The sequence below is a fragment of the Tachyglossus aculeatus genome, chromosome 13 (genome assembly GCF_015852505.1).
Source record: "Tachyglossus aculeatus isolate mTacAcu1 chromosome 13, mTacAcu1.pri, whole genome shotgun sequence".
Classification (NCBI taxonomy): domain Eukaryota; kingdom Metazoa; phylum Chordata; class Mammalia; order Monotremata; family Tachyglossidae; genus Tachyglossus; species Tachyglossus aculeatus.
In genome coordinates, this window is record NC_052078.1 from 16,260,709 (window position 1) to 16,286,625 (window position 25,917).

Here is a 25,917-nt window from a genome sequence, read left to right on the forward strand (position 1 = left end):
GAATTACCAAAAGATCTCCTTCCAGGGACAGTTTCTGTGTTCTTACAATTAATTTGCTGGAAAATTCTAGCACGTGAAAGACATGAATGAGTTAAAAGAAAATCGGCTCTGTTTTAGTTAGTGGCACAGTACCTAGCATTAATTACTGCCAAAGTACTTACAAAGTCATACTGTAACACAGTGCAGTCATCTGCATCCCAATCAAAGTCCATTAAACATGTCAGTCAAAGAATCTTGATTTGGGTTTCAGTTAAGTTTGATTATTGAATTGAGAAACAGGAGAGAACTAATCAAGTGAAACCTTTTTGGCACTGAATTAAAACATGTGTTTCTTCAAGTGCATTAAGTGACTTTAGGGGTTTATTTAGAGCTTTCACTGCCAGAGTGATCACTAGTTGGGCAAATAGTGTTAAACTATAACCTACGGGACTATGGGGATGCTTAGGCACTGTCCAAACTGATAGGAAGAAAAAGATTCCCTACCTCTTTTGGAGAATTTTCAGATCACCCTTGTGAATAGCAAACTGACAGCCTGGCCTGGAATGCCCTCCCTTTTCCCATCCACCAAGCTAGCTCTCTTCCTCCCTTCAAAGCCCTACTGAGAGCTCATCTCCTCCAGGAGGCCTTCCCAGACTGAGCCCCTTCCTTCCTCTCCCCCTCGTCCCCCTCTCCATCCCCCTCATCTTACCTCTTTCCCTTCCCCACAGCACCTGTATATATGTATATATGTTTGTACATATTTATTACTCTTTATTTTACTTGTACCTATCTATTCTATTTATTTTATTTTGTTAGTATGTTTGGTTTTGTTCTCTGTCTCCCCCTTCTAGACTGTGAGCCCACTGTTGGGTAGGGACTGTCTCTATATGTTGCCAGCTTGTACTTCCCAAGTGCTTAGTACAGTGCTCTGCACACAGTAAGTGCTCAATAAATACGATTGATGATGATGACAGCCATTTAGATAGGTGAAATGTTGAAAAGGCTGTTTGGTAGATGTTGATATTCTCTGAGGTCTGTGCAAATTTCTACCCTCTATTCTATGGCAGGCTGTTTGGTTTTTTTTTTCCTTAGCTTCCTAAAGGGTTTACTGCACGGGACCCAACCAGAGGAAGCCCAAGCCTAACAGTCCAGGCCACTGAACTCCTTTACAAACCCCGAACTTTCAAAGACTGACCCGCTTGGCTGGACATATAGGCACCTGAATGACCACTGGGCAGTCCTTCCGGCAGAAAGAGTACTGCATTCCCATTTTGGCTAGGGCAGTGTTGGCATTCCATGGGAAAGATAAAGCCAGAGTTAAATTATCTTCTTCACTCTAGCTTTTTCTCACAGTGAGTGCTTAGTAGGAGAGAATACAAGGAAGTGGTAGGTTTTTATATGCATTTAGTCTCTTCCAAGTAGTCTCCCAGTTGCTTAGTATAGCACTGTAAACACAGTAGGCACTCAATAAATATCGTTGATTAATTGATTCTATTCCCTGTTGTTGCTTAGCCCTGCCTGGGCAGGCAGGAGGTGGAAGGGAAAGCTGTTGAGCTTGGCTCATATCCAAGTGGGTTTGATTCTCCCCAGGTCCCTCAGGTACTGGAGGTGGCAGGGGAGCGAGAGAGGGCTGGGCTTGGCCTGTGCAAAGTTCTCCTTTCTGTGTCCACTTCAACTGAAGGGTTAAAAAGAATTCAATAAGGGTGGAACCATTTGGAAACTGTACCATATAGCTTTTTGAATATTTAGGGATAATTATTCAGTTTGTGTATTGGGCTTTTCTTGCAGATCAAACACAAATCTCCAGTTTTTACTACTTAATTCAGGTAGGAGACGAGGTGGATGCTAATGGCCAAAATGAGACTTTTAGTTGGAATTGTTTAAGATTTCTCCATTCTTGTCCTTTAATTGCCACAGAGAATTGAGGGCTGACATTTTCGTTTCCTCCATTATGAGGGAAATAGGCAGGAAGGAAGAGAAGTGAGGTAGGAGACTAAAAGGAATCATCTGTTAGAAAGCTTGGGCGTTTGGTGCACTGAGAACATCAAGGCTACTAAAAAATTCAAAAGGTGTCTCGTAGCGTGTACGTGCCTTCTTGCCTGAAGCTAGTGTTGTCAGCCCCTAGCACCTTTCCACTGCATTCAGGAGCTGAATCATAGGTAAACATGGATCAGCAGTGCCCAGCCCCCTCATCCCTCCTGCATCCCCACATTTTTCTGGCCAAGCTTTCAGTTCAGAAAGTGCAGAACACACGAGAAGTACAGTCGGCAAGCATGTGAGAATTTTTTTCTGCATGACTGTGCTAATGCCAAACACATTATAGCTAATTTAATATGAATGCACACTGGACGGGAACTCTCCAAAGGAATACTTTGTCTAAATTCCAAGATACATGTGACTGGTAACGAGAAAGATTTCTACTTCAACACACTTTTTTAATGGAGATGATGACAATGAAAATGTCAATAAGTGAAAGGTTACTGTTAGCCTAAAAAGATCTTACAGAAGGCCTCTATACAGTCTTTTTTTTCAAAGGGTAAATCCAGAAGAAATATGAACCTGGAATTTAGAGTAGGCCGACACTGCCCTTTCAATAGGTCTGTACCTATAGCAGTGAACTTGCTACAAGTTTTTTTAAAATAAAGTAGTAGAGACTTGTGAAGACATTGTACCATTAAAGCACAATATCTGAGCTTGGAAGAATCAGCCCAGTTCATAATTCTGACTATTAAATCTGAGAGTCTTAATCGGTACTTTTATTTCATATTATAAACTATTCCACTTAAATGGCGACTTGAAATTCCTTTAACCTGTTTACTATTTGTACACTCAGAGCATAAGCCTGAGATGGCCATGTGGTGCAAAACCTTGATGTGTGACTCTGAAATTAATAAAACAAACCTTTTTTTTTTTTTTCAAATAATTCATTTAATGAACACTCTGTGACTGATTCTTCAGGGGATAGGATAGAGGAAAATCTGCAAAAATAACCCTGGAACCCAAACTGCCACAAGTTGTTACTTCCTAAGCAGCTCCAAAGCTCCAGTTTTCCCTGATGAATTCCATGATGGCCAATCTCCCTGTCAAAAATCATCCGTTTACTAAGTCCTTCTCCAGTCTTCTGTGCCACTGTGCCCCTGTTGCTGCTGAAGAATCTCCTTTTGTCAGCCAGAAGCAGTTTTTCTGGATCTGTGTCCAGGGAGCTACTGATATCAATCAATCATATTTATTGAGCGCTTACTGTGTGCAGAGCACTGTACTAAGCACTTGGGAAGTACAAGTTGGCAACATATAAAGACAGTCCTTACCCAACAGTGGGCTCACAGTCTAAAAGATATGAAAGAAATCCGTGTTGTGCAGAATCCTACAATGGCAATTTCTTGTCTCAGTAGAAGGTGGCAATGATACTTGTGCCCAGAACTTCAGCACACCAGGGTACACTCACCAATGTGGCCAATGTGTGAAGAAATGCCATTTGTGGACAGGGACTGTCTCTATTGCTGTATTGTACTTTCCAAGCGCTTAGTACAGTGCTCTGCACACAGTAAGTGCTCAATAAACACGATTGAATGAATTGAATGGGCACCATCTTCTCCTAGGGCTTTAATGACTTTCTATAGTACTCAACACTTAAGCTTATTTAGAACTGAATTCTAACTATGATGCCTTAAACTTCAATTTGTCGATGGAAAAACGTCCACGTATTCCTCCCAGAGTCTTTAGGATAACTCCGTTCATTTTCAAGCTGTTTGGTTCATCCAGGCCCCCAATTTTCCTTTGAACCAGCCACTGCCATTTATTCAAATGGAGGGGTCACGGTCAAAAATGTGTACAATCTGCTGCACATCTGGTAGCCTGAAACTAGGTGAAAACAGACTCAGAACCATGGTATATGGCATAAAACTGAAATGGCAGTTTTACAGTGGCAAACAGGTCTGGTCATGTTAGTTCTAGAAACAAGGAGGACCTGCTAACTTTGTACACTGTTCACCCTGCCTTCATGGTTGTCTGGGATAGACAGGTGCTGTTTCCCTTTTGCATGTACTCCATTTAACTCTGAAGATGAACTGACAGAGTTTCTTGAGGTAACATTGTCTGAAGTACCCATCTCGATTTGAGCATTATTCACTCTTTATGGCACGGTAACTGATTTTAGGATGATAAGCCGTGATGCCTCTATGCTTCCATAAACTGTAACAAATTGTGTTTAAAGATTCGAATTAGTCGAAGTAGTTTGACTACTCTTTTTCTGGTGTTTTTGAGCAACTGAAAAGAGAAAGGCAGTAGAACAATCACATGCTGTTGCTATCAGCATCCTTAACTGTACACTGCATTATCTGATCAGTTGCTTTTCATTTCTAGCTATTTTAACTGAAATGTGGAGACCTTCTGAACAGGTGTTTCAAAAATCAGGTGAATAGTTTTCAAGAGGTTTAACTGACACAGACATTTGAGTTATTGACTGAACCACATGCATCCTTTTTAAGCTAGTGGCAAGCTTCCAACCCTGATATGCCTTGAAAGTTAAATGTTCCTTTTAAAATATTTTTTAAAATTCATGTTTTCATAAGAAAAGAGACAGTTTTGAGATATAAACAAATCCAAATCATAAAAGTAGTACTCGATTATAAATATTGCACCTTCAAGGTCACTTAAAGAAGAAAATGCACATCTTACTTTCCTTTTGAAATCCATATTTCAGGAACTGTATTCTGGTTATTTCAATAAAGTACTTGTAAAATGTCTATTTTAAATGTTAAAGATTAATTGGATTGTTGGCTAAAATGTCTGTCAAAGCTAACTATATTCCTGAGTTTTTCTTTATGTGTATTCTGAATCTACTGTGATCCTAATTTCAGCTGAGCTGGGTTGCCATATTATAATTTCTTTTCCTTTTTTTTTGCATGTCTGTACAATTAAAGGAGCAGAAGTGGTCAGATGTAGTGCAGCCACCCTTAAGATAAATGATATAAAGTCAGCTTATATCACCAATCCCTTGATTGTATACATATCATATTCAAGGAACCAAAAAGAGAGGTGTGGTTCAGTGGCCAGGGGAACCTACAGTGCATTCACTTTCACTGTCAGAATGATTCCCTTCTTGGAACCTAAGCAGAATTTGCCCCATCTCCTTCACCTAACTGGTCTTAATAAAACATGTGCAAATCTCTCTCTTGAGCCCAATATTATTTACATTCCCAGGCTCCTGAAGTTAATCACAGCTTTGCCATTTGTCTGCTGTATGACCTTGGGCAAGTCGCTTAATTTCTCTGTGCCTCAGTTACCTCATCTGGAAAATGGAGCTTAAGACTGTGAGCCCCATGTGGGACATGGCCTGTGTCCAACCTGATTAGCTTGTATCTACTCTAGTCTGGTGAAAAGAGTGAGCACTTAAATTCCTTCACTTAAATACCATAAAAAAAAGGTCTATCAGTGATACAATCAAGAAGCTTCCTACTGGCTCCCTTAATGATGGATATATTGAACACCTTTTCTCTTGACTGCACTCATTCAGATTAGCAAGTGCCAAACTGGAAACTGTCCCCAGGGTTATTTAGAACAAGAGCATTCCCATACGAATTGTCCTGCCACCCAGCACCACTCCCAAGTTCCTGATGTTCTTAGGGAAAGCATAAATGGATAATGCAACCATTTAAGGGAGGAAGGATTCTTTAACTATAGGGTTCTTATTTTGCTCTGATGCTTCAATTTCCATTTTCATTTTAGTGGAGACTCTGGCAAGGGCCCTGGAACGCAGATGCAAATAGCTGTCTCATCGGTTCCAAGGTGCCACTACTGATGCTGACATTTTATCCTAGGATCCAAATTAGACTGAAGCCGGATGGCAGGCTGACTCTCCCTTCCACCCAGTGCAGAATAAGATCTTCCTCTGCCTTTGCTGTGCTGCAGATTTTTCTTTTAATCTGTAGAGCTTGATGTTCTTTTCCATCCTTCAAAGCCTTAATGAAAGCAAATCTCCTCCAAGAGGCCTTCCCTGACTAAACCCTCCTTTCATCTTCTCCCACTCCCTTCTGCATCGCCCTGACTTGCTCCCTTTATTCATCCCCACTCCAGCCCCACAGCACTTATATACACATCTGTAATTTATTTATTTGTATTAATGTCTGTCTCCCTCTCTAGACTCTAAGCTCGTTGTGGGCAGGGAATGTGTCTCTTTGTTGTTACATTGTACTCTCCCACGTGCTTAGTACAGTGCCCTGCATGCAGTAAAAGCACTCAATAAATATGACTGACTGAATGAATCAATCAATCAATCCTTCCTCTGCTCCCAAAGATCCACCTCATTCCCAATTCTTCTATGCCAGGTGTTTCCATGTGTCATGGAAAACACCCAGATGCCCACAACCAGGCCAACACTTGAGGTGGCATCTCACTGTATCTTAAAAATGTTTCCCTCACTGTCCCTACGGCCTCTACTTCAACTCGTCAGATAGCAACAGTTTGGCTAAGGAGACGAAGATATTTCTCATATGAACTCAACTCTAACACCAAACAGGGCCCGTCCTAAATAACTTGGATTTATGATAGAAAGCTATTAAATAGAAATCAAATTGTGTACTGTCAGCCAAAATTTGGCTCTTTCATTTTTATTACTTAACAGCACTGGCAATGATTTTCCTGCTTGTTCTAGTCTAAGATCTAATATGCTGAACACATACTTCAGTTGTTTATCTTTAAAGTTTGAGTTTTATCAATCATCTAGCAAAAAAAAAAAAAAGATTAAATGCTTACTGGGGCCAGATGGGTGGCTTCCTGAGCCAATCAGGAGGCACGCCCAAGGATGTAATCATCCAGAAAACAAAACATGTCTGCCTGACCTCATCCAAACACTTTTCTGTCCTTCCAAGCTGAGGTATGACAAAAAATATGTCAGTAGTGCTTTCCTTCTTTCATTTATTACTACCCTGAGCAAGGACTGATGTCTTCAAAATGTGTTTTTGTCTGAGGAAAGCTTCACAAAGATGTGTGTGAATAAGTGGGATCATAATACATCATTTTGAGAAGCATCATGTTAATTTGATAAAATACTGCTGTTGTACATTGTCAAATCTGTCTGCTTTCCACCTTTGCCCAATTTCAAGAAACAAGGAAATAAGGATTTTCACCAGACAAAATTTCATCCTGTTAACAAGTAACTTTAGAGGCATAATAGATTGTCATAATAACAATAATGATTATGGTATTTATAAAACATGTAATTTGTGCTAAGCATTAGGGTAGATACCAGGTTATGAAACAAGGTAAACTCCCTGTCTCATCCAGTGATCAACATCTAGCTTATCCCTAGTTTACAGATGAGGGAACTGAGGCCCAGAGAGGTTAAGCAATTTGCTCAAGGTCACATAGCAGGCCAGCGGAAGAGCGAGATTCTTTCATTCATTCAAATGTATTTATTCAGCTTTTACTGTGTGCAGAGCACTGTACAAAGCTCTTGGAAAGTACAATTCATTCATTCATTCAATCATATTTATTGAGTGCTACTGTGTGCAGAGCACTGTACTAAGCCCTTGGGAAGTACAAATCGGCAACATATAGAGACAGTCCCTTTCCAACATCTCACACCCAGGTCTCTGACTCTCACACACATACTGTTTTCACTACTCCAGGCTGCTGCCAAGCTGCAAGATTTTAAAATTCCATTTTTTTTTAGACGTAAAGGCAGCCAGCCATCCCACCACTTCCCCAGCATCAGGACTCTAGGGACTCCTTCCCTCCCAACATTTTTGGGGAGCAGCTCCACCTTGCCTTGCCAAAATTTAGTTCACTGACATTACCGTGGCCTTTGGACCCCGGACAGCCGTGTCTGAAGCAATGAGGAGCCTGAGGACTACTCCCTCCTAGCAGTGATATATGGCAAGGCTTGCTGTTGTTCAATAGCTGACATCACCATTATTCTTTCCCTTGGAGTCCCCCATGTCCCACCCCTCTATAGACCATGAGCTCTGTGCAGACCAGGGTCTGTGTGAATCACTGATCTTGTATTCCATCTCAGGGCTTAGTACAGTGCCCTGTGCATTCTAGCAGCTGATAAATGCAGGTTATTCTTACTAGTACAGCTGTCCCTTATTATCCTATCCTGAGCACTGAATTTTAAAGCCAGCATTCCTTACAGAGCTCTCACGTCTTGCTGGGCATGTGACCGAGCAGCATACGCTGGGGTATACTTGGGCCCACTGCACAGCTGCTGGGCAACATGACACCCAGCTGCTGTATCTTGCATTGACATTACACCTCCTCCCTGTCCCCACCTCCACAAAAAACATAAATTTATACAGCACACTATATCATGACCTAAAATCTCAAATACTTGAAAAGAGTAGGCTCCTGGGAAGCAGCACAGAAATGCAGCCTGGCATGTAGTAAACCAGGTGACTATTTGGGTAAAGATTTTGGGAAAGAAGGAATACCCTGCAGACAAAATTGAAAACAGGGTCAGGCACTGTAAGAAAGCCCACCTCATAAAAACTGAAGTATCTGGTTTTAGGTGAGTGTCAAAGCTTTTAGTGAGGTGAGGGGAATTTTAAAAAACTTTGTACACATGTTAACATTTAATGGCTTATGTTCTTACTCTTTCACTACTGGTAAATATTTACCTTGCTACTTGATCATGAAAGGTAAGAGTAACTATATTAACTATATTTATTGTATTTTTAACAGTTTTTTTTCAAAAAGGTATTGTTTTTGTCGACCTTGTGGTTCTTGAAAACGATTAATGCACTTTACATTATTCCCTATGGAACAACGCTTTTTTTTCCCCCCAGGAAATCAAGTAAGAGCCCTGACTGGGGTTTGTCTGGACTCTCAAATTAAAACGTACCATCTTCTTCCCAGCAACTATTTGCATTTCCATCTCTTTCACTGCTTTCTGGTAATACTGTCTGGTCTGTTGGCAAGTCGTCTTCTGGCACACTGGCATCACAATCAGCTGCATCTGTAACACTTTCTTCTTCCACGATGTGTAGTTTGTCTTCATCATCTGAATCTGAATTTGTTTCTACCACATTATTATAATTGGTAACTGCAACAACAAAACAAGAAGAAGCAAACTATCAGACCCTGCTGGTAAAATCAAAACTTTAAGCACACCCAACTGAAACTTTTAATTTCAATTAAAATCAATTAAAAGAGACAGTACACAGACAGTGAGCAGATCCAGGATGTTTTTCTTTGAGCGTATGGTATAAAAATATTCTGTTAAATCAGTCTATTGTATCCTTTCCTTGCACGCAACAGAACCAAGGAAAAAATCTCTTTCAGAGAACAGCATCATGGCAGTACTACAAAAGAGAATGTATTAGGGACAGAAACTGTATCTACCAACTCTATTGTATTGTACTCTCCCAATTGCTTAGTAAAGTACTCATTAAATACCACTGATACCACAAAGCATTGAAAAAGGCTTAAGAATTGAAATACTTTTCCAAAGGACTTCTTGAGGAGAGGCTAGAGGATGATATGAAGAACCTGGCACTGCTTCTGGGCTGTGGACACTGGAGGAAGGAGATGAGCCAGAGGTAGGCTGGGTATTTAAAACAAAAAATACCACACATAAAATTATCCAGTGAAGTCCCGGACAGGGTAGAGACTAGATGGAACCCGGACTCCTAAAAAATCAGATGACTAGCCACCCCGTTCACATGTAGAGGTGAAATTTCAGTCAGTAGTCTTGCTCTGAACAACTGCACAAGCATGCAGATTCACTTTAAAAATCGACTGGGTGCAGAGTTGGGAGCTGGTGGTAGTGACGAGTTAGTGAGCTATATAGGAGGACTAGGTTCCTCTTCTCAAGGAGTTCACAATATAATGTGGAGAAGGAAAAATGTAACTAGACAAATTAAGAAATAAATATAAAACATAATAGAACCTTCTAAACATATAAAAGGTAAATTAGAACACAAGCAGAAAGATGCATGATGTAGCTTTTAGGGATAAACATAAATGCTACAGGATTTCTGGAGTGGTAGGGGTCTCCTTGACCTCATTGATTGTAAGCCCCTTGAGATCATGGACCTTGTCTTATATTCCTCTTTTGATTCCCTTTTGTATCTAGTACAAAAGTCTCTTTCATGACCAAATAGGTGAGTTCTTCGTAAGAGAAATTTGCAGACATGTTACAAAGCAGATAAGGAATGAATTCAACGCTGGTTGGGTTGGTAAGTTCCCTTAAGGTACTAACTCTGTTGTACTCTCCCAAGTGCTTTGTACAGTACCCTGCACAAGGTAGTGCTCAATAAATACTATTGATTGATTGAACCTTCTAAACCAAATTCCACCTGCTGATGGAATTAATGCACACTGTCATGCTCCAAGGCTGCTTTGATGAGCACAGAATATTGAAATTCCATAAAGGACAAATAACCTCCTGTAAAACACAGACATTTCAAACCCCACTCTTCTACTATAGCAAGTTCATGTTTCATCCACAATCCCAGCCACTTGATTAAAGTACCAATTATGCAAAAGCCATAAATATAAAGGTCTCAATTAATGTTTTTATTGGGTTTTTTTCCTCTGAAAGTTAATGTGAGATTCCTCTCGATTTTGTGAATCGGGGGTGGGGTGGAGACATGAATCATATAGATGCAAATTGGCATTTAGGAGAGAGTACAATGCTCTATACAAAGTAGAAGCTTTGGAAATACTGATGATGACATTCGGGGGAGTTCACTCGGGGATGGCAATAACAGAGAACTGAGCAGCTATGGGGAACTCTGAGTGGTTTACCAATCAATCTGAGTAATTCAAGTTTCCCTCTGCTCCTCCTCCTGCTCCCCCCACCCCCCCCCAAAAAAATGGCTGTCAATATGTCTCAGACTAACTGGATGACAGGGTATCGGGCATTCGTTCTTGTGCTGCCTTCCCATCTATTTCATTCCCTCAGGGGTAGCTTGATATGAGTTTTGGTGAGCCTAGGAAGACAATGAGGTTCACTGCTTCATTAACAGAATTCAGGTGCACCTGTGAGTCCTACATCTGAGATTGCCCCAAGCTCTATGTGACCTTGGGTAAATCACCTAAGGTGTCCTTTCCTCACTAGTAAAACATGATAACAATGCTGCTTTCCAGGGTGGTTGCGAGGAGTAGCAATTAAAGCGACTAAGCCCTATGGTTTCAAAATGCTCTTAATTATATTTAGCACCTCTCTCCTTAAACCAAGTGTGGAATTCTGTCAATAAGCACCATCGCTATTTATGAGGCCTCTCACTGTGACATCTTGGGACAGAAAGATCAATCATAGCCAGGCAGGCATTCAAAATGGCCACTGGCCTTTTATCCTTTTATGCCATGGATTCTCAAATGTGGCTACCTGATCATTTTTATGTCAATAATCAAATGATCAAAATATGTCAGCTCAGTGTGTTTCGGGGAGGCCTGGGAGCCTCCCCGCCCCAAACCAAGGAATAACCTCCTTATTTTGAGAAAGAAAGGAGCTTGGCCACAGGACTGGAATTTACTTGCTGCAGCTTGCTTGCTTGTCTCCAGGGCTCCTAGGCACCACCAACCAGGGTGTAAACTGGAAATGGTGGTTTGTTTGGAGCACCACACGGCTGATTTACCCCTTCCTCCCACCATTTCGGAAGTATGGCATAGTGTAAGCAGAGGTTATTGTGCACATTGGAATTTTCATTCTTTCCAGTGACTTTTATTGAGCTATTTTCCTACATAACTGTCACGTTACTAGAGTATTACCAGACTTATCCTGGAAATATTTGGCAAGAAAACTGTCATGTTTGGTACATGAGGGGCCACAGCAAACTATTCCGTTTTAAGCGCTGAGGTGGGTAGGGGTAAATTGGGTTGGACACAGTCCACGTCCCACACAGTGTAAATCCTCATTTCACAGATGAGGTAACTGGCACAGAGAAGTTAAGTGACTTGCCCGAGGTCACGCAGCAGGCAAGTGGTGGAGCCAGGATTAGAACTAAGGTCCTTTGACTTCCAGGCCTGTGGTCTATCCATTAGGTCATGATGAATTTCTTATGAGTATTGAATATATATATATAAGCATAATATAGTTTTAAGGATACTAAAAATTAGTGGATTTCCATTTTGGGGTTAATGTTATTGATGCTATATAAAATCTTAATAAATATGTCAATACTATTTGTATATTCAAATTTGAAGGTATAAAGTCATACAACCTAGAGTTAAAGGAATAAAGACAATGAGCATAAATAAACAGAACCACCGTGGTTCTGTTTATTCTCTTCTGTTTATGCTTCTGGTTCTGTTTATACTTCTTTAGCATCTCTGCAGAAAACACTTCAAAAAAAAATCTCACCTGCAACATCTTAAGACATGAATATAGCCAGCAAAAACATTCCATGAATTCCAAGTTTTTTTCAGAAATACCACCTTTCAATGATTTATTCTATGTTATTCTGTTCCTTAATTAATGAGCAATTAAAGGATGGTTCATAAAATTCAAAATTTGCCACCAGAGAGTGACACAGCAAGTTAGAAGTTTAGGTCCAAACTTCATCTTAACAAAATGTCCTTACCTAGAATTTCCAACAAAGAATTCAAATACAACACAAACAATTGTGGGGAATGCTGTTTTCTATCAGAGCTTTCACTTGGTCATGGCAAAAATTTCTAATTTTGCCTCCTCCCTTCTCAAAAAATATTATTTGAGTTAATATTCCTGGGCAACATGAGTTGATCAAGAAATAATTTAAAGCTAGAGAAGCAGTGTGGCTTAGTGGAAAGAGCATGGGCTTGGGAGTCAGAAGTCATGGGTTCTAATCCTGGCTCTGCCATTTGTCAGCCTGTGACCTTGGCCAAGTCACTTAACTTCTCTGTGCCTCAGTTACTTCATCTGTAAAATGGGGATGAAGATTGTGAGCCCCAAGTGGGACAACTTAATTACCTTGTATCTACCCCAGCGCAAAGAACAGTGCTTGGCACACAGTAAGTGCTTAACAAATACCAATATTATTATTATTATTATCCAAGCTGTCAATTTTCACCTCACAAATTAATGCTAGTATGACCATGCACATCAACAACCTAGGAAAGGTATCCTACCAATCTGAAACTGGTGAATTAAAAATAGAAATGTTCTACAAAAAGGCAGGACCAAGATACAACAATAATAATAATAATAGTGGTATTTAAGTGCTTACTGTGTGCCAATCCTGTGCTAGGGCAGATAATCAGGACAGACACAGTCCCTCTCCAATATAGGGCTCATGGCATAAGTGGGAGAAAGAACAGGTATTGAATCCCTATTTTACAAATGAGGAAATGGAACATGGAGAAGTTAAGTGACTCGTCCAAAGTCACACAACAGGAAAGTGGCGAAGTTGGAACTAGAACCTAAGTCCTCCGAGTCCCAGGCCCGTGTTCTTTCGACTTGGCCATGCTGCTTCCCAAGTATAGATGCTACTGATGATGATAAAGCCTTCCATCAAAAATGAGGCTTGGTCCTGTCATAGAAACTTCTCAAGCCTGTTCCAAGATTAGCAATGGGGTAATGTGGCAAAATCTGAGGACATTTAAAGAAGCTGAAGGCGAACCAAATGAAATCCAGATTGGTGATTGTGAGGCCAATGGAGCCCAGCCTCTAATTCAAAGCATAACTCTTGCTGTGGTCCTTGAATAATAATAACAATAACAATAATATAGTCGCATTTGTTAAGCACCAACTATGTATGCTAAGCACTGGGGTAAATAATCAGATTGGACATGGCCCCTTGTCCCTCAGGGGGGCTTATAGTCTAAGTAGAAGGGAGGACTAATAGTTAACCCTTATTTCACAAATGAAGAAACCGAGGCACAGATAAATTCAGTGACTTGCCCAAGGTCACACAACAGCCAAGAGGTGGAGCCCCAGTCTTGTATGAGGATGTGGCTTGGGCAAAATCAGCAGTTATGCCCTAGCTGAGATTTGGTCAAGTTCAGCTGCTGCTGCTACCCTAACAAAGCTTTCCTTATTCCCTGGAAAAGGAAGCTGCATACCTGCAGCCATGGAGACCACCGATTCAAAAATCCAAGGAGAGAGGCAGATGTAAAAGGACATTTTTAGGCCCACCTATGTCCCAGAGGGCATAACACTGAAGATGAAGAGGGAGCAGAGCTTACAATTTCAATAATGTATTTATACAAAGTATTCAGAACTTGCACGGCATGAAAAGTACCAAACATATATTTTCTAAATTACAGAACACAGTGGTAGAAGTAAATAATCAATCTACTTCTCTGCGCCTTAAGCTAAATACTTAGTCCCATTTGCATTCAAAATAACAAAGACAATAGAATTTGGTAAAAGAGCTCCCACAAAATGTAATTTAGGAAAGATCATTGGGTTCTCAGTTAGACATGCAGAAACTAATAAGAACAATCTGTCTGATTCATGGAAAACACATCTCCCACTTTAAACACTAACAAATTTTTCTTCTAGCTTTCATACTAATCCAGTATAAAAAATGAACACAGTACTTTTAGCTTAAAGGTTCCTTCCTTTACTGCAAATTCCTATTGAACAATGTGCTGGAACCCTTCCCACTTGCTGCAGATTTCTTCTTTTATTTTCACATACTTTGAGGTCCAAATTGTGAGCCAAAGTGCATAATTTTAATTAAAAAAGTGATCTGGGTAAATGGAATATTGATCAAGGTGCTGGAATGGGAAAGTGCTTAGTTGAAAAACAGTACAAAGCAGAGAATCATAAAACAAAATGCTTTGTTGAGAAAATTGGGCATCTAGTAAAAACTTCAAAGTAAAGACAAATTTATAACTTGAGCTATATTCCTTCTCTGATGGTGATGCTGGAATATGAGCCTTAGTTAAGTCTGAACTTTCTTGGCCAACCTCTAAGAATAGGCTGATTCTCCCAGAGATGGTGACAGTGACTGGATAAACTTCAGATGCCATTTCTGGTCAGAATGGTAATCTGGCTCCTTTTTAGGATATTCAAGGGACTGAAAAAGCAAAACAAAAACCACTTTTCTATTCTCTCCTGGGCATTCCCCATTTTTTCCTTAGCTATCCTACCTATTTATAACTTAGTAAGGCTGGCACCTGACAACGGCCTGCATACATAATCAGTGAGGAAAGGATTGCCCGTCTCACATATTGTTCTTTTCAACCACACTGTAGGTTAACAACTCTGTCAGCAGTGCCACTTTTTGTGACAGAGGACAACAGTAAGGGGGCATCAATGTATGGGATATGGACCTGCTGGATGTTTTCCTTAGGTGAAGATGCAAGACTGTGGACCTGATCTTTTATATTTATTAAAGATCTAATGAAGCTTGTAAGGAGTAAGAGGCTATTAAGAGATTTAGCCTACCCAAAGCTCTCCAAATTCATTTCCCAGGAGATGGTGCACAATACTGTGCCTGTCCTAGATCCCCAGTCAAGTGTAGATGGGACAAAATAATTGTTAGTGCTAACAAAATATCTTAAAGCCCCATGTTTTCTAAAAGAAGAAACACTGCCAGATTGATCTTCAACACAACAGATTCTACAGGTGATTTCAGAGATCAGCTGAAAAAGAACACTTTTGGGGACTGCGAATTTGTGTCCTCCTGAGATGGTCAGCCGCTGGCAGCCGCACTTGAGCTTTCCAACTCCTCCAAAGAGGAAATGCTGTTTCTCAGAGAACTAAAATACTACTAAAACAAGTCTTCATTAAAATTAATTTACACCTCTCTAAAACTACCAATTCCTATGGGAACTCTTTTTGAAAATGTATTTATAATTTCAGAGTTGGAGGTCATGCCTTGTATTTATGGCATCCCTCTCCAACTCCATTCAAAGTTTAAAAATGAAATAAAGCCACCCTCTATGTGCACTTCACCTCAGAATATCCACAAGCTCCAGCTCTTTTCTTCTCTCTTTCCCCATCCTGTTCTCTCTCAGCTTTTGCAGGGTGAACAGCAGGAGATAGCTGGGGAGTCCCCAGGCCCCAATCTGGAGCCCACTGGTCACTGCATACATCTGAATTGATTTTTGGATTACTGGCTGAGTAGATCACAAGGGCCCAGTGCAGAGGTGTTGCTATTTTCCAAGTCATGTCAGTAACCTACAATGTTCTTTGATGTGAAAATAATTTCAGCTCTTTTTTGGAAACAGTAATAACATAATCACGTGATTTCCACCCTCACACATATTGAGAACAAATGTATTCCTTTCCTATTATTTTCTCATCTGTTACAAAATAAGCAAAGGCATATTTGGAATTCATATTTTTCTTCTCAAATTACATGACTCCTCACAACACAGTTTTTCAAATTAGGACTCCAAAATATCTCAAGTCAGTATTTGTAAATTGCCAAGAATAATTCAACTATATTTTGGACCAGTTGCTTCTATGCTAAACAGTTGCGAGGTACAGAGAAATATTAAGTTTGATGTCAGCTTTTGAGAAGTTTACAGTCCAATGGAGAAGAAAATGAGCTATAAAATGATGAAAATAAAACAGTTAAAAGAACAAATGTATCAATACAAACAAGACAATAAGAAAACAGGTTATCACAATCACTTTATGAAGCAAAATTACCTTTTTCTTATGTAAATCTAAAATTAATCAGTTGATTTTTGCTTTTCCAAGATCTGTGATCTGCAACACTACAGAAATTTTAGATTGTAAATTTCAGCTTATATTTTTTTATAGATCCTTAATTATGGGTGTGAGAAACAAGGAAAATGATATTTTTCCCATGAATCTTTTGTAATACTATTTACTTAAAAATGTATTTTATTCAGATTAGTCTTAAGTTATTCTCATAATAATTGGATCAAAATCAGCTGAATCCTGCACTTCATTTTTTTCCTGACTTTACCTTTTCAGAGTTTACTAAGTAACATACCTTCCATATGGTTGTAATACTTTTTTTAAATACTCAGGTGAACCCAGGAAAAGAAATTTACACCAAAAGCCATTTCTTGCTAACGGTTCTCAGTAATTAATATTTCTAATATTAATTCAAGATTCCTCCCTCACCGTCTTGATTTTCTCTCTGCCAGATCTTTCCAGGGACTTCATTCCACTTTGTTTAGGAACTGTGCAACAGTGTGAAACCATAACTTGAAATTACTTGAGAGACAGAGCCAAGTTAAAAGACTGTTGAGGGAATTCTGTTCCTTTGAGAAAGAGGAAAGTTGAAGTCCATGCAAAATCCTCTTCAAGCCATCACACACACTACTGCTGTGCTCTAAGTATGCCGAATTAGGTCTTTTCCCAACTAGTTACCACCTTATGGGGCTTAGTGAAGAGCATCCTTCTCGCCAGAAGTAATGCAGAAGTTAAAATAGTTACAGCAGTCATGTTCCTATATAGTCATCCACCAACAAATTTAGGCTTGTGCTTCAACTCTCTGGAACGTGTCTGTGTGGGATCCATTTGTGCTTCAAATGTTCAGTCAATCCAAACAATTAAAAAACTGGATCGAGTTAATAAGTTTACATGCGTTTTGTACAAATAGAAAAAATCTTGATCCCAAGTAAGAAATCACTCAACGGTTGTTGGCCAAATCCCAAACCATCTAAGCTGTGAGCTCACTGTGGGCAGGGAATGTCACTGCTTATTGTTGGATTGTACTTTCCCAAGTGCTTAGTACAGTACTCTGCACACAGTAAGCGCTTAATAAATACGATTGAATGAATGACTCGCAGATCCATGTTCTTATCCACTAGGCCACACTGCTTCAGGCCTCTGGCTGGCAGGCAGATGGGCAAGTTTGTATGTTCTGGTGGACACTATTCCCTCTGCACAGGAATGAAACCACCACAGCAGGTCACTGAAAGGGCCATTAATACTTATTTCCTCTGATGGCCCCAACTCCTGGCTCCAATAGTTGCACATACATGCTTTGCCCACTGGCAGAAGTGATACAGTAGCTGCTGGGAGGTGAAGCAGGACTGCATTCTCCTTTCACCACTTATTTCAACAGCTGCCCTAGTTCTGAGTCTTGCTCAATGCCAAAAGACACCAAGCTCCCTTTGGTAAAAGGAATCAGAGCAGTACTAAAAGGTTTAACATATTCTGGGCATGAGATTCATAGGGTATTCTTATAATTTACCTTTCTTTTCTGAAATTAATTAATTCTGTTATTTGTTCTTCAGTAAATTCTATTCTATTTATTTTATTTTGTTAATATGTTTGGTTTTGTTCTCTGTCTCCCCCTTCTAGACTGTGAGCCCACTGTTGGGTAGGGACTGTCTCTATATGTTGCCAGCTTGTACTTCCCAAGCGCTTAGTACAGTGCTCTGCACACAGAAAGTGCTCAATAAATATGATTGATTGATTGACAATCAAATACCGTCAGTGGCAATGTTGATTAGGAGATGGTACAAAACTAAAATTTGACTAAAGAATTGACACCTATAGAATGTTGGCTTTCACAGTGTCAGAACTGATGCATCTATAATAAAATTGTGATCAAACTATAACTTGATACCTACAGAGTGGGAGGTCTTGGGTGATAATAAATATGATTGAATGAATGAATTTAGTAAATGGATCAAGGCCCTTTAAGCACTTGATATTCACCCCACCCTCAGCACCAAAGCACCTATGTACATAACCATAATTTATTTTAGTATCTGTCTCCCCCTCAACACTGCACTGACTGCAGGGAGTATGTCTACCAACTCTTTGTGTTATACTCTCCCAAGCCCTTGGTACAGTACTCTGTACCCAGTTAGCACTCAATAAAAACCACTAATTGATCGATTAACAATGTTTGCCCCCACACATCAGCAGTCAAGGAGAAATTTGAAACTTCAGTCAATATAAATTGCACCTAAATTTAACAGTTAAACAGATACTTTCTTCTTGAAATTGCAGTAGCCAAGAACACTGAACTTGTGTTTGTTGCCTTCAACACACCCTTAAAAAGACATAGTAAGTGATTACTATATAATGCAGTACTTGTCAACTGTACTAATTAGGCTGCCATGCAGTTAAACATCTGGTTCACATGTAATTAATGCAACAATGATTTAATAAACGAATTAGAGGATGTGGTTCATCAAAAGAGCAATCAAACATAATCAAACACAATTTAGCTCCCATATAACCTTAGCTTCAATCGTTAAAATGTAAACAAAAGTGGTAAAATGTTTTAAAAATACAACAAACACACAGTGGATCTGTGCAAAATTGAGCTTTGGTCAAGATGTATGCATCATGGATGAGCCCAGGACACAGATAAGATGGAGTGTAACCTTTGGTTCCTGTCTGGTGACAACAGAAGGATGGCTTGTCCGAAGCCAAAGGCTTGGGAAGTCCTCTTCGTCTTTCCCATTTGCGCAAAAAGATTTCCCTCACAATGGAGATTCTGTGGGTGTGACATTTACAGTGCAACTATGTTCTCCTTATCCCTTCCAAACCCACAAACATCTCTGCTGGTACTGTAAAATCATTCTGAAATACAAAGATAAGACTTCTCTGAGCACAAGGTACAAAATGTACAAAATACCAGTAACATCATACTCCTAATAAACTGCTCAAACCATGTCAGGAAAAAGGAACAGACTACTTTCACTCCAGGAAAAGCCATTACATAAATATGTAGAAACTTGAATTATGTCTCCAGATCACTAGACTCCAACTGTATTGATCAGTACTACATTTTACAGGTTCTAGATATAATTTATATAAGTACCCCATATCTCCATAGTCCAGGGACTATGGCATGGCATGGATTTCTCTCAACCATTAGGAAGTTGTCCAAGAAGAAAAACAGGGAACAACGACTCTAAATTAGTTTTTCCTATTTCAGAATTGTATTACCAAAGTTAAGAAGTCCCTAGGCCCAATTCAAAATCTCCTCTTCTTCCTCTAGCTTAGGAGTCAGTAACCATGGAGAACTACTCAGTCTTCCCCTCAAAAAGTGAGAGGCAATGTGGCTTGGTGGAAAAAGCACAGACCGGGCAGTAAGGGGACCTGAGTTCTAATCCCAGTTCTGCCACTTATTTGCTGTGTGACCTTGGGTAAGTCACTAAACTTCTCTGTGTCTCTGTTTCCTCATCTGTCAATTAGGGATTCAATATCTGTTCACCCTCCCACTTACACCGAGTCCCACGTGCAAAAGGGACTCTGTCTGACCAGAATATCTTGAATTTACCACAGCACTTAGTACAGTGTTTGACTCATAATAATAATTATGGTATTTGTTAAGTGCTTACTATGTGCCAGGCAGTGTGCTAAGCGCTGGGATGAATACAAGCATTCGGGTTGGACACAAACCCTGTCCCACATGGGGCTCAGTCTTAATCCCCATTTCACAGATGAGGTAACTGAGGCCCAGAGAAGTTAAGTGACCTGCTCAAGGTCACACAGCAGACAAGTGGCAGACCCAGGATTAGAACCCATGACCTTGATACCCAGGCCCATGCTCCATCCACAATGCCATGCTAGTAAGTGCTTACCACAAATATTATTGAAACTGTTCTTATACATGAAAACAATTACTAAGTCACTTCTTATCCTTCTCTAGACAGTTCACTGTAGACATTGTTTATGAGACACAGAAATCTCTATTGAGAATATCAGATTCAACAGAGGGAGAGCAACTAAACAAACACAAATCCTTTCAGTTCAAACCAGCAGCAGCAGCCAAGACTTCCAAACCGACGCTCAAAACCTGGACTCTGTTTTCAGGAGGCAGATACTGGCCACCCCACTCAACTAGACTTAGTTTCCCTTCTACACATCTCCCAAATACGATTGATCAAGGAGAGGTAAACTGTTTCAAAGTATTATTTTAACCCCAGAGCTCAGTGTGATGCTAAGTTAAAATAGAGTCAGGGGGAGTGTCAAAGGCAGGGGCAAAAAGAGATAGGCAAGAAAGAAAGAGGCAGTACTTTAGTGTTGTACTATGTGAATACTGAGTGTGAGACTTCCCTTTATTTCCATTACAGAGTTACCACTTAGAGGTAGAGAACTGATGAACTGCTAGGAGGAAACAGCTCTACTACTAAAAATAGTAATTGTTTCATGTGCCAAGCACTGTACTAAACCCCGGGGATGATACTAAACAATCCGGTGGGGACACAATCCCTGTCCCACATGGGGCTCACAGTTTATGTGACAGGGAGAACAGGTATTGAACCTCCATTTTATAGATGAGGAAACTGAGGCACAGAGAAGTTAAGTGATTTGCCCAAGGTCACACAGCAGGCAAGTGGCAGATCCTGGATTAGAACCCAGGTCCCTTGACTCCCAAGGTCTGTGATCTTTCCACTGGGCCACACCGCTTCGGAAAGAGGCCAGAGAAACAGACAGATGATGGTAGATCAGCTGCACTAAAACTACAATGATTCTGCTCCCAGCAGGTCCAGGCTGCCAAGTACCAAATGTTTGTAGGCTCCCCTCCAGGTTCAGAGGGACATTTAACCAGGGTCATCTTATTCTTCCCCTGATTTCAAGAGTTGGTTTCCTTTTCTTTTTAGCAAAACACATATTACTTAGATAAGGAGCTACATGGTTGTGGTCTCCAGTACCAAGGAATAGCTGGTATTTTGCTTACCTGAACTACCTGAAAAACAGTGGGAGTTGTCAGGTAATATGAAATCATTTCTGGCCCATCCTAGAAAATACCTGATAACAAGAAACAATGTAGATTGGCTAGTACTATTGGAAAAAAAAAAAAGGAAAAGAAATTCTGCTTTTAGGGGGTGGTAATTCTGGGAAAGATATAAATTGGCTGCTAATCAAACAACATTCACAAAAGCAGAGAAGGTATTTTGAAAGATGGGATCCCTACTTTAAGAATCAAAGCACAGATAAGTCAATCACTTTTCATGTGTGTTTAAGGTGGTAGATTTCAAACACAAAAATGTTAACAGTATCACCCAGTAGAAATAATGATTACAATAAGTTATAAAGTTTTGATCAAATCATTCTCAAATAGACATCGAATATGGTATAATCTAAAATGAGTAAAAATGTTCCTGCTACCTCTTCTCTGAATGATAACATTTTTTTTTTAATCCTGGTTATTCATTTGATCCATAAAGATCCTCTGCCTGGATTGCTTTATGAACAAGAAATGTTCTTTCAAATATTCCAGGTTTGGTTCATTTTAATTATTCATGGTGCTATAGATAGATGATAACATGGCTAACTAAAATCCAGGTCAATTTTTTTTTTAATATCAATGGGCCTCTGGGCCACACTGAGGTCTAACTGGAAGAAGGCCTTCAGAGAATGCTTAGACCAGTTTGATACCTTGACCCTTCCCTGATTTGGGGACGGAATTTTTGAGGATGCACCCAAACTGCCTCAGCCCCCAAGGATGGGGGTGCCCTTCATGAACAGTAGCAGTGATACTTAATGAGGACCCACTGGATTCAATGTACTACTTACTGAGTTCCTGAGAAAAAAGAAAAAAAGAACGAGTCACATGTACCCTACCCACAAGAAGTTTTTACACTAAGCGGGGCTGTCATATCCCTGAATGGCACATGATGATCCAAGGCTTGGAGATTATGACAGGCAAATCCCTGAATTGTTCCCCCCCAACCCTGGGGCATTCCCTCTCTTGCCTGCTTGGTAACGGTAAATCCTACTAGAACGTTGCCCACTTCGAGCTCCCTGAAAATGTGCAATGGAGTTACGTTGCTAAACAGCTGGCCTGGATACACAGAGTGAGCTATTTAAATATAAGCACAGTGGGTAATACAAACAACCATTTATATTCATTTTACAAAATGCCTATTGAGCATGCCTTCACACATTCCAGTGCTATGCACTCTCTGGTCTTTGAATAAAGACTTAACCCTCACTACTGTGAATCTGAAAAAAAAAAAAGGAAATTCTGAATAGTTCATATAAGTAGCACCATATGAACTAGTAGGACCAAGTGGGGTGAATTTTTAATGTAATTTTTACTCATTTACCAATGAAGTAAAATGGATCACTGTAGATGATCTTGAAATCACCTACAAAGGTTCTGGGAGGACAAAGATATTTGGGAATGAATACTGATATCCTACACTTGGACATAATCACTCTCTCTATACCATCCACAAAAATCACACCTATTTTCAGACCCCAACCTACAAATAGCTAGTGTTATGGCAACACTGACATAAAGGAAAATGGCCTTGAACAAGAGAGAAGGAGCCTAAAAATAACCATTCCTGTCATCATTTATGGTCTTTATGTTATGTCCTAAAACTCTATTCAATTTTGTCCATAAGAATATTACTATATTATCATTAACTACATAACATTTTACACCTTTCTTTTGGATCCCCAAATACATTGCTGGATTGCATAGAGGGTGTTTACCCACTCTAATACTATTTTTAAATCTGTGCTTTACAGTTTCTCTTTCTGTATTGGGTTGCACTAAAATAATATACCAAAGTCCTTTGCAAAACTGGTCCCGACATCATCCATTTTACACCTGAATAAACTCTATTTCAGCACCAAAATTCACAAGTACAAAAGAAGATTCATGTATGAATGGTATTATGAATTAAAGTAATGAAAAAGTAAAATTTTAAAAATCATGGTATTGAGGCTTTGCTTTTATAGTTTAGCACTCCAAAAACATCAAAAAAGAGTGTGTGTTAACTTCATTAATATATTAACTTTTGGAGGCAACAGAGACTTTGGGGTTGAAGGTTGGGACACCAATGAAACACTAGTTCTCAAGAATCAAATTTGCTAAAAATAAACTCTTTCAAGAAGGTGTTTCTAGTCCAAATTCCCAAGTCTTTATTTTTTCCTCTGTCACTTGGGGTTCAGACATCTATGGTTCTTCATCCCTATGTTCTTTTCATCAGCCATGAAGATCTGTTGATAAATGGTCACCCTCTCCTCAACTGGTGGTTCAAGGTGCATTGTTGCTGTGAGACTCAAGTGTCATGTTTCCTTGAGTTGATATGTTATGGGCGGGGTAAAATTTTCCAGGAGAATATGAGCCACCCAAATCTTCCTGACCCTGATTTCTCCTGCTACCACAGATGTTGTTCTGTGGCTCACTAGTGGAGGTGTGACTGTGCACCTCAGAATCATCAGATATTTGCTAATCACCCTTCTTTTTATCTCTTTGACCAACACTGGCCAACCTGGGTAGCTCATGATTTAAAGCTACTGATCACTACTATTTTCATGTCTATTAATTCTACTGAATATGATGGTATTTGTTAAGTGCTCACTATGTGCCAGGTACTGTACTAAACGCTGGGGTGACTACAAGCAAATTGAGTTGGGCACAATCCATGTCCCATGTGGGGCCCATAGCTTTAATTCCCATTTTACTGATGAGGTAACTGAGGAAGTGAAGTGACTTGCCCAAGGTGACACAGCAGACAAGTGGTGGAACGGGGGTTAGAACCCATGACCTTCAGCAGTACTCAATGTAAGTGATTATTTGAAATATGATATATGTTATCAGGGCAAAATATAAATCTATGCCTTAAAAATGTATATAAAGTCAAAGCACTCAATTTTATCTTGTACAATTAAGTAGAAATCACAGAGAGTACATTTCATTGCTCACTTGCATTCAGATGCTTACAGATATTTCTTTTAATCAGTGAACCTGATTCTCCCCTTCTTGGGTTTGTCTCAAGGGGTGACTTCTTGGCTGTCAAGATTACTTACAAGAAGGCAGAGAAGCCAGGAAAATATGCTGATCTTGGACCTCTTTTTCCACCCCTCACAAGGTGAGAAGTGTCTCTGGGTTAGGTGGGAGAAGGCAGTCCTGCCCAACTGGCCTCTGCTCCTGCCCAGTTTGTGGGCTGAGATCCAAATCCACCTTGGCTTGTCTCTGAGAGAAGAGACTGTCTTTTTTCATACATTGATTCTGGGGCAGGGGCTGAATCACCTTCAGAGCTCAAATTTAATGTTCCAATAATACGAGTGCCGAGTGCCACAATTACACTGCCCGAACTTGGTACTTTCCATATTACCAACACTCCACAGAGGAAGGACATATCTCACAGATGAGTCATATGTGTTTACTTTTTCATTACAAACACATAATTGCTGTTAAGAGCCTGCTGAAATGAAATGATGAATTTTTTTTCTTTTACACATTATGTTAAAAGTCTTGTGCCAACCCAATCTTTAAATTCCCAGTTTCTAAGCAGTATGGCCTAGTGGATAGAGCATGGATCTTTTTAGACTGTGAGCCCAGTATTGGGTAGGGACTGTCTCTATATGTTGCCAACTTGTACTTCCCAAGCGCTTAGTACAGTGCTCTGCACACAGTAAGCGCTCAATAAATACAATTGATGATGGATCTATTTCTATTTTGATGACGACACACATCCACAAGTTTTGTTTTGTTGTCTGTCTCCCCGTTCTAGACTGTGAGCCCGTTGTTGGGTAGGGACCGTCTCTATATGTTGCCAACTTGTACTTCCCAAGTGCTTAGTACAGTGCTCGGCACACAGTAAGCGCTCAATAAATACGATTGAATGAATGAATGGATCTGGGAGTCAGAAGGTCATGGGTTCTAATTCCAGCTCCGCCACTTGACTGCTGTGTGATCACGGGCAAGTCACTGAATTTCTCTGTGCCTCAGTTCCCTCATCTGCAAAATGGGGATTAAGACAGTGAGCCCCATGTGGGACAGGGACTGTGTCCAACCTGATTAAGTACAGTGCCTGGTACTGTAAGTGCTTAGCAAATACCATTAAAAAATGACAACTTTATAATGCAATCTAAATTCATACCAGGGGGAGTTTTTCCCCATGGACAATGAATAATGATAATAATAATATTTATTAAGCGCTTACTATGTGCAAAGCACTGTTCTAAGTGCTGGGGAGGTTACAAGGTGATCAGGTTGTCCCACGTAGGGCTCACAGTTAATCCCCATTTTACAGATGAGGTAACTGAGGCACGGAGAAGTTAAGTGACTTGCCCAAAGTCACACAGCTGACAATTGGCGGAGCCAGGATTTGAACCCATGGCCTCTGACTCCAAAGCCCGGGCTCTTTCCA

At 40.0% G+C, this 25,917-nt stretch overlaps 1 protein-coding gene across 11 annotated transcripts in view; it reads right to left on the minus strand.

Moving 5' to 3' along the window:
• The window catches only part of ZEB1 (zinc finger E-box binding homeobox 1), a 165,782-nt gene that overhangs the window by 34,738 nt on the left and 105,127 nt on the right, over positions 1 to 25,917 (minus strand). For all 11 annotated transcript variants that reach the window (XM_038755530.1, XM_038755529.1, XM_038755528.1 and 8 more), the window contains one exon: positions 8,819 to 9,019. In XM_038755530.1, coding sequence (XP_038611458.1) covers positions 8,819 to 9,019 — 201 coding nt within the window. The remainder of the gene's footprint in view (positions 1 to 8,818; positions 9,020 to 25,917) is intronic.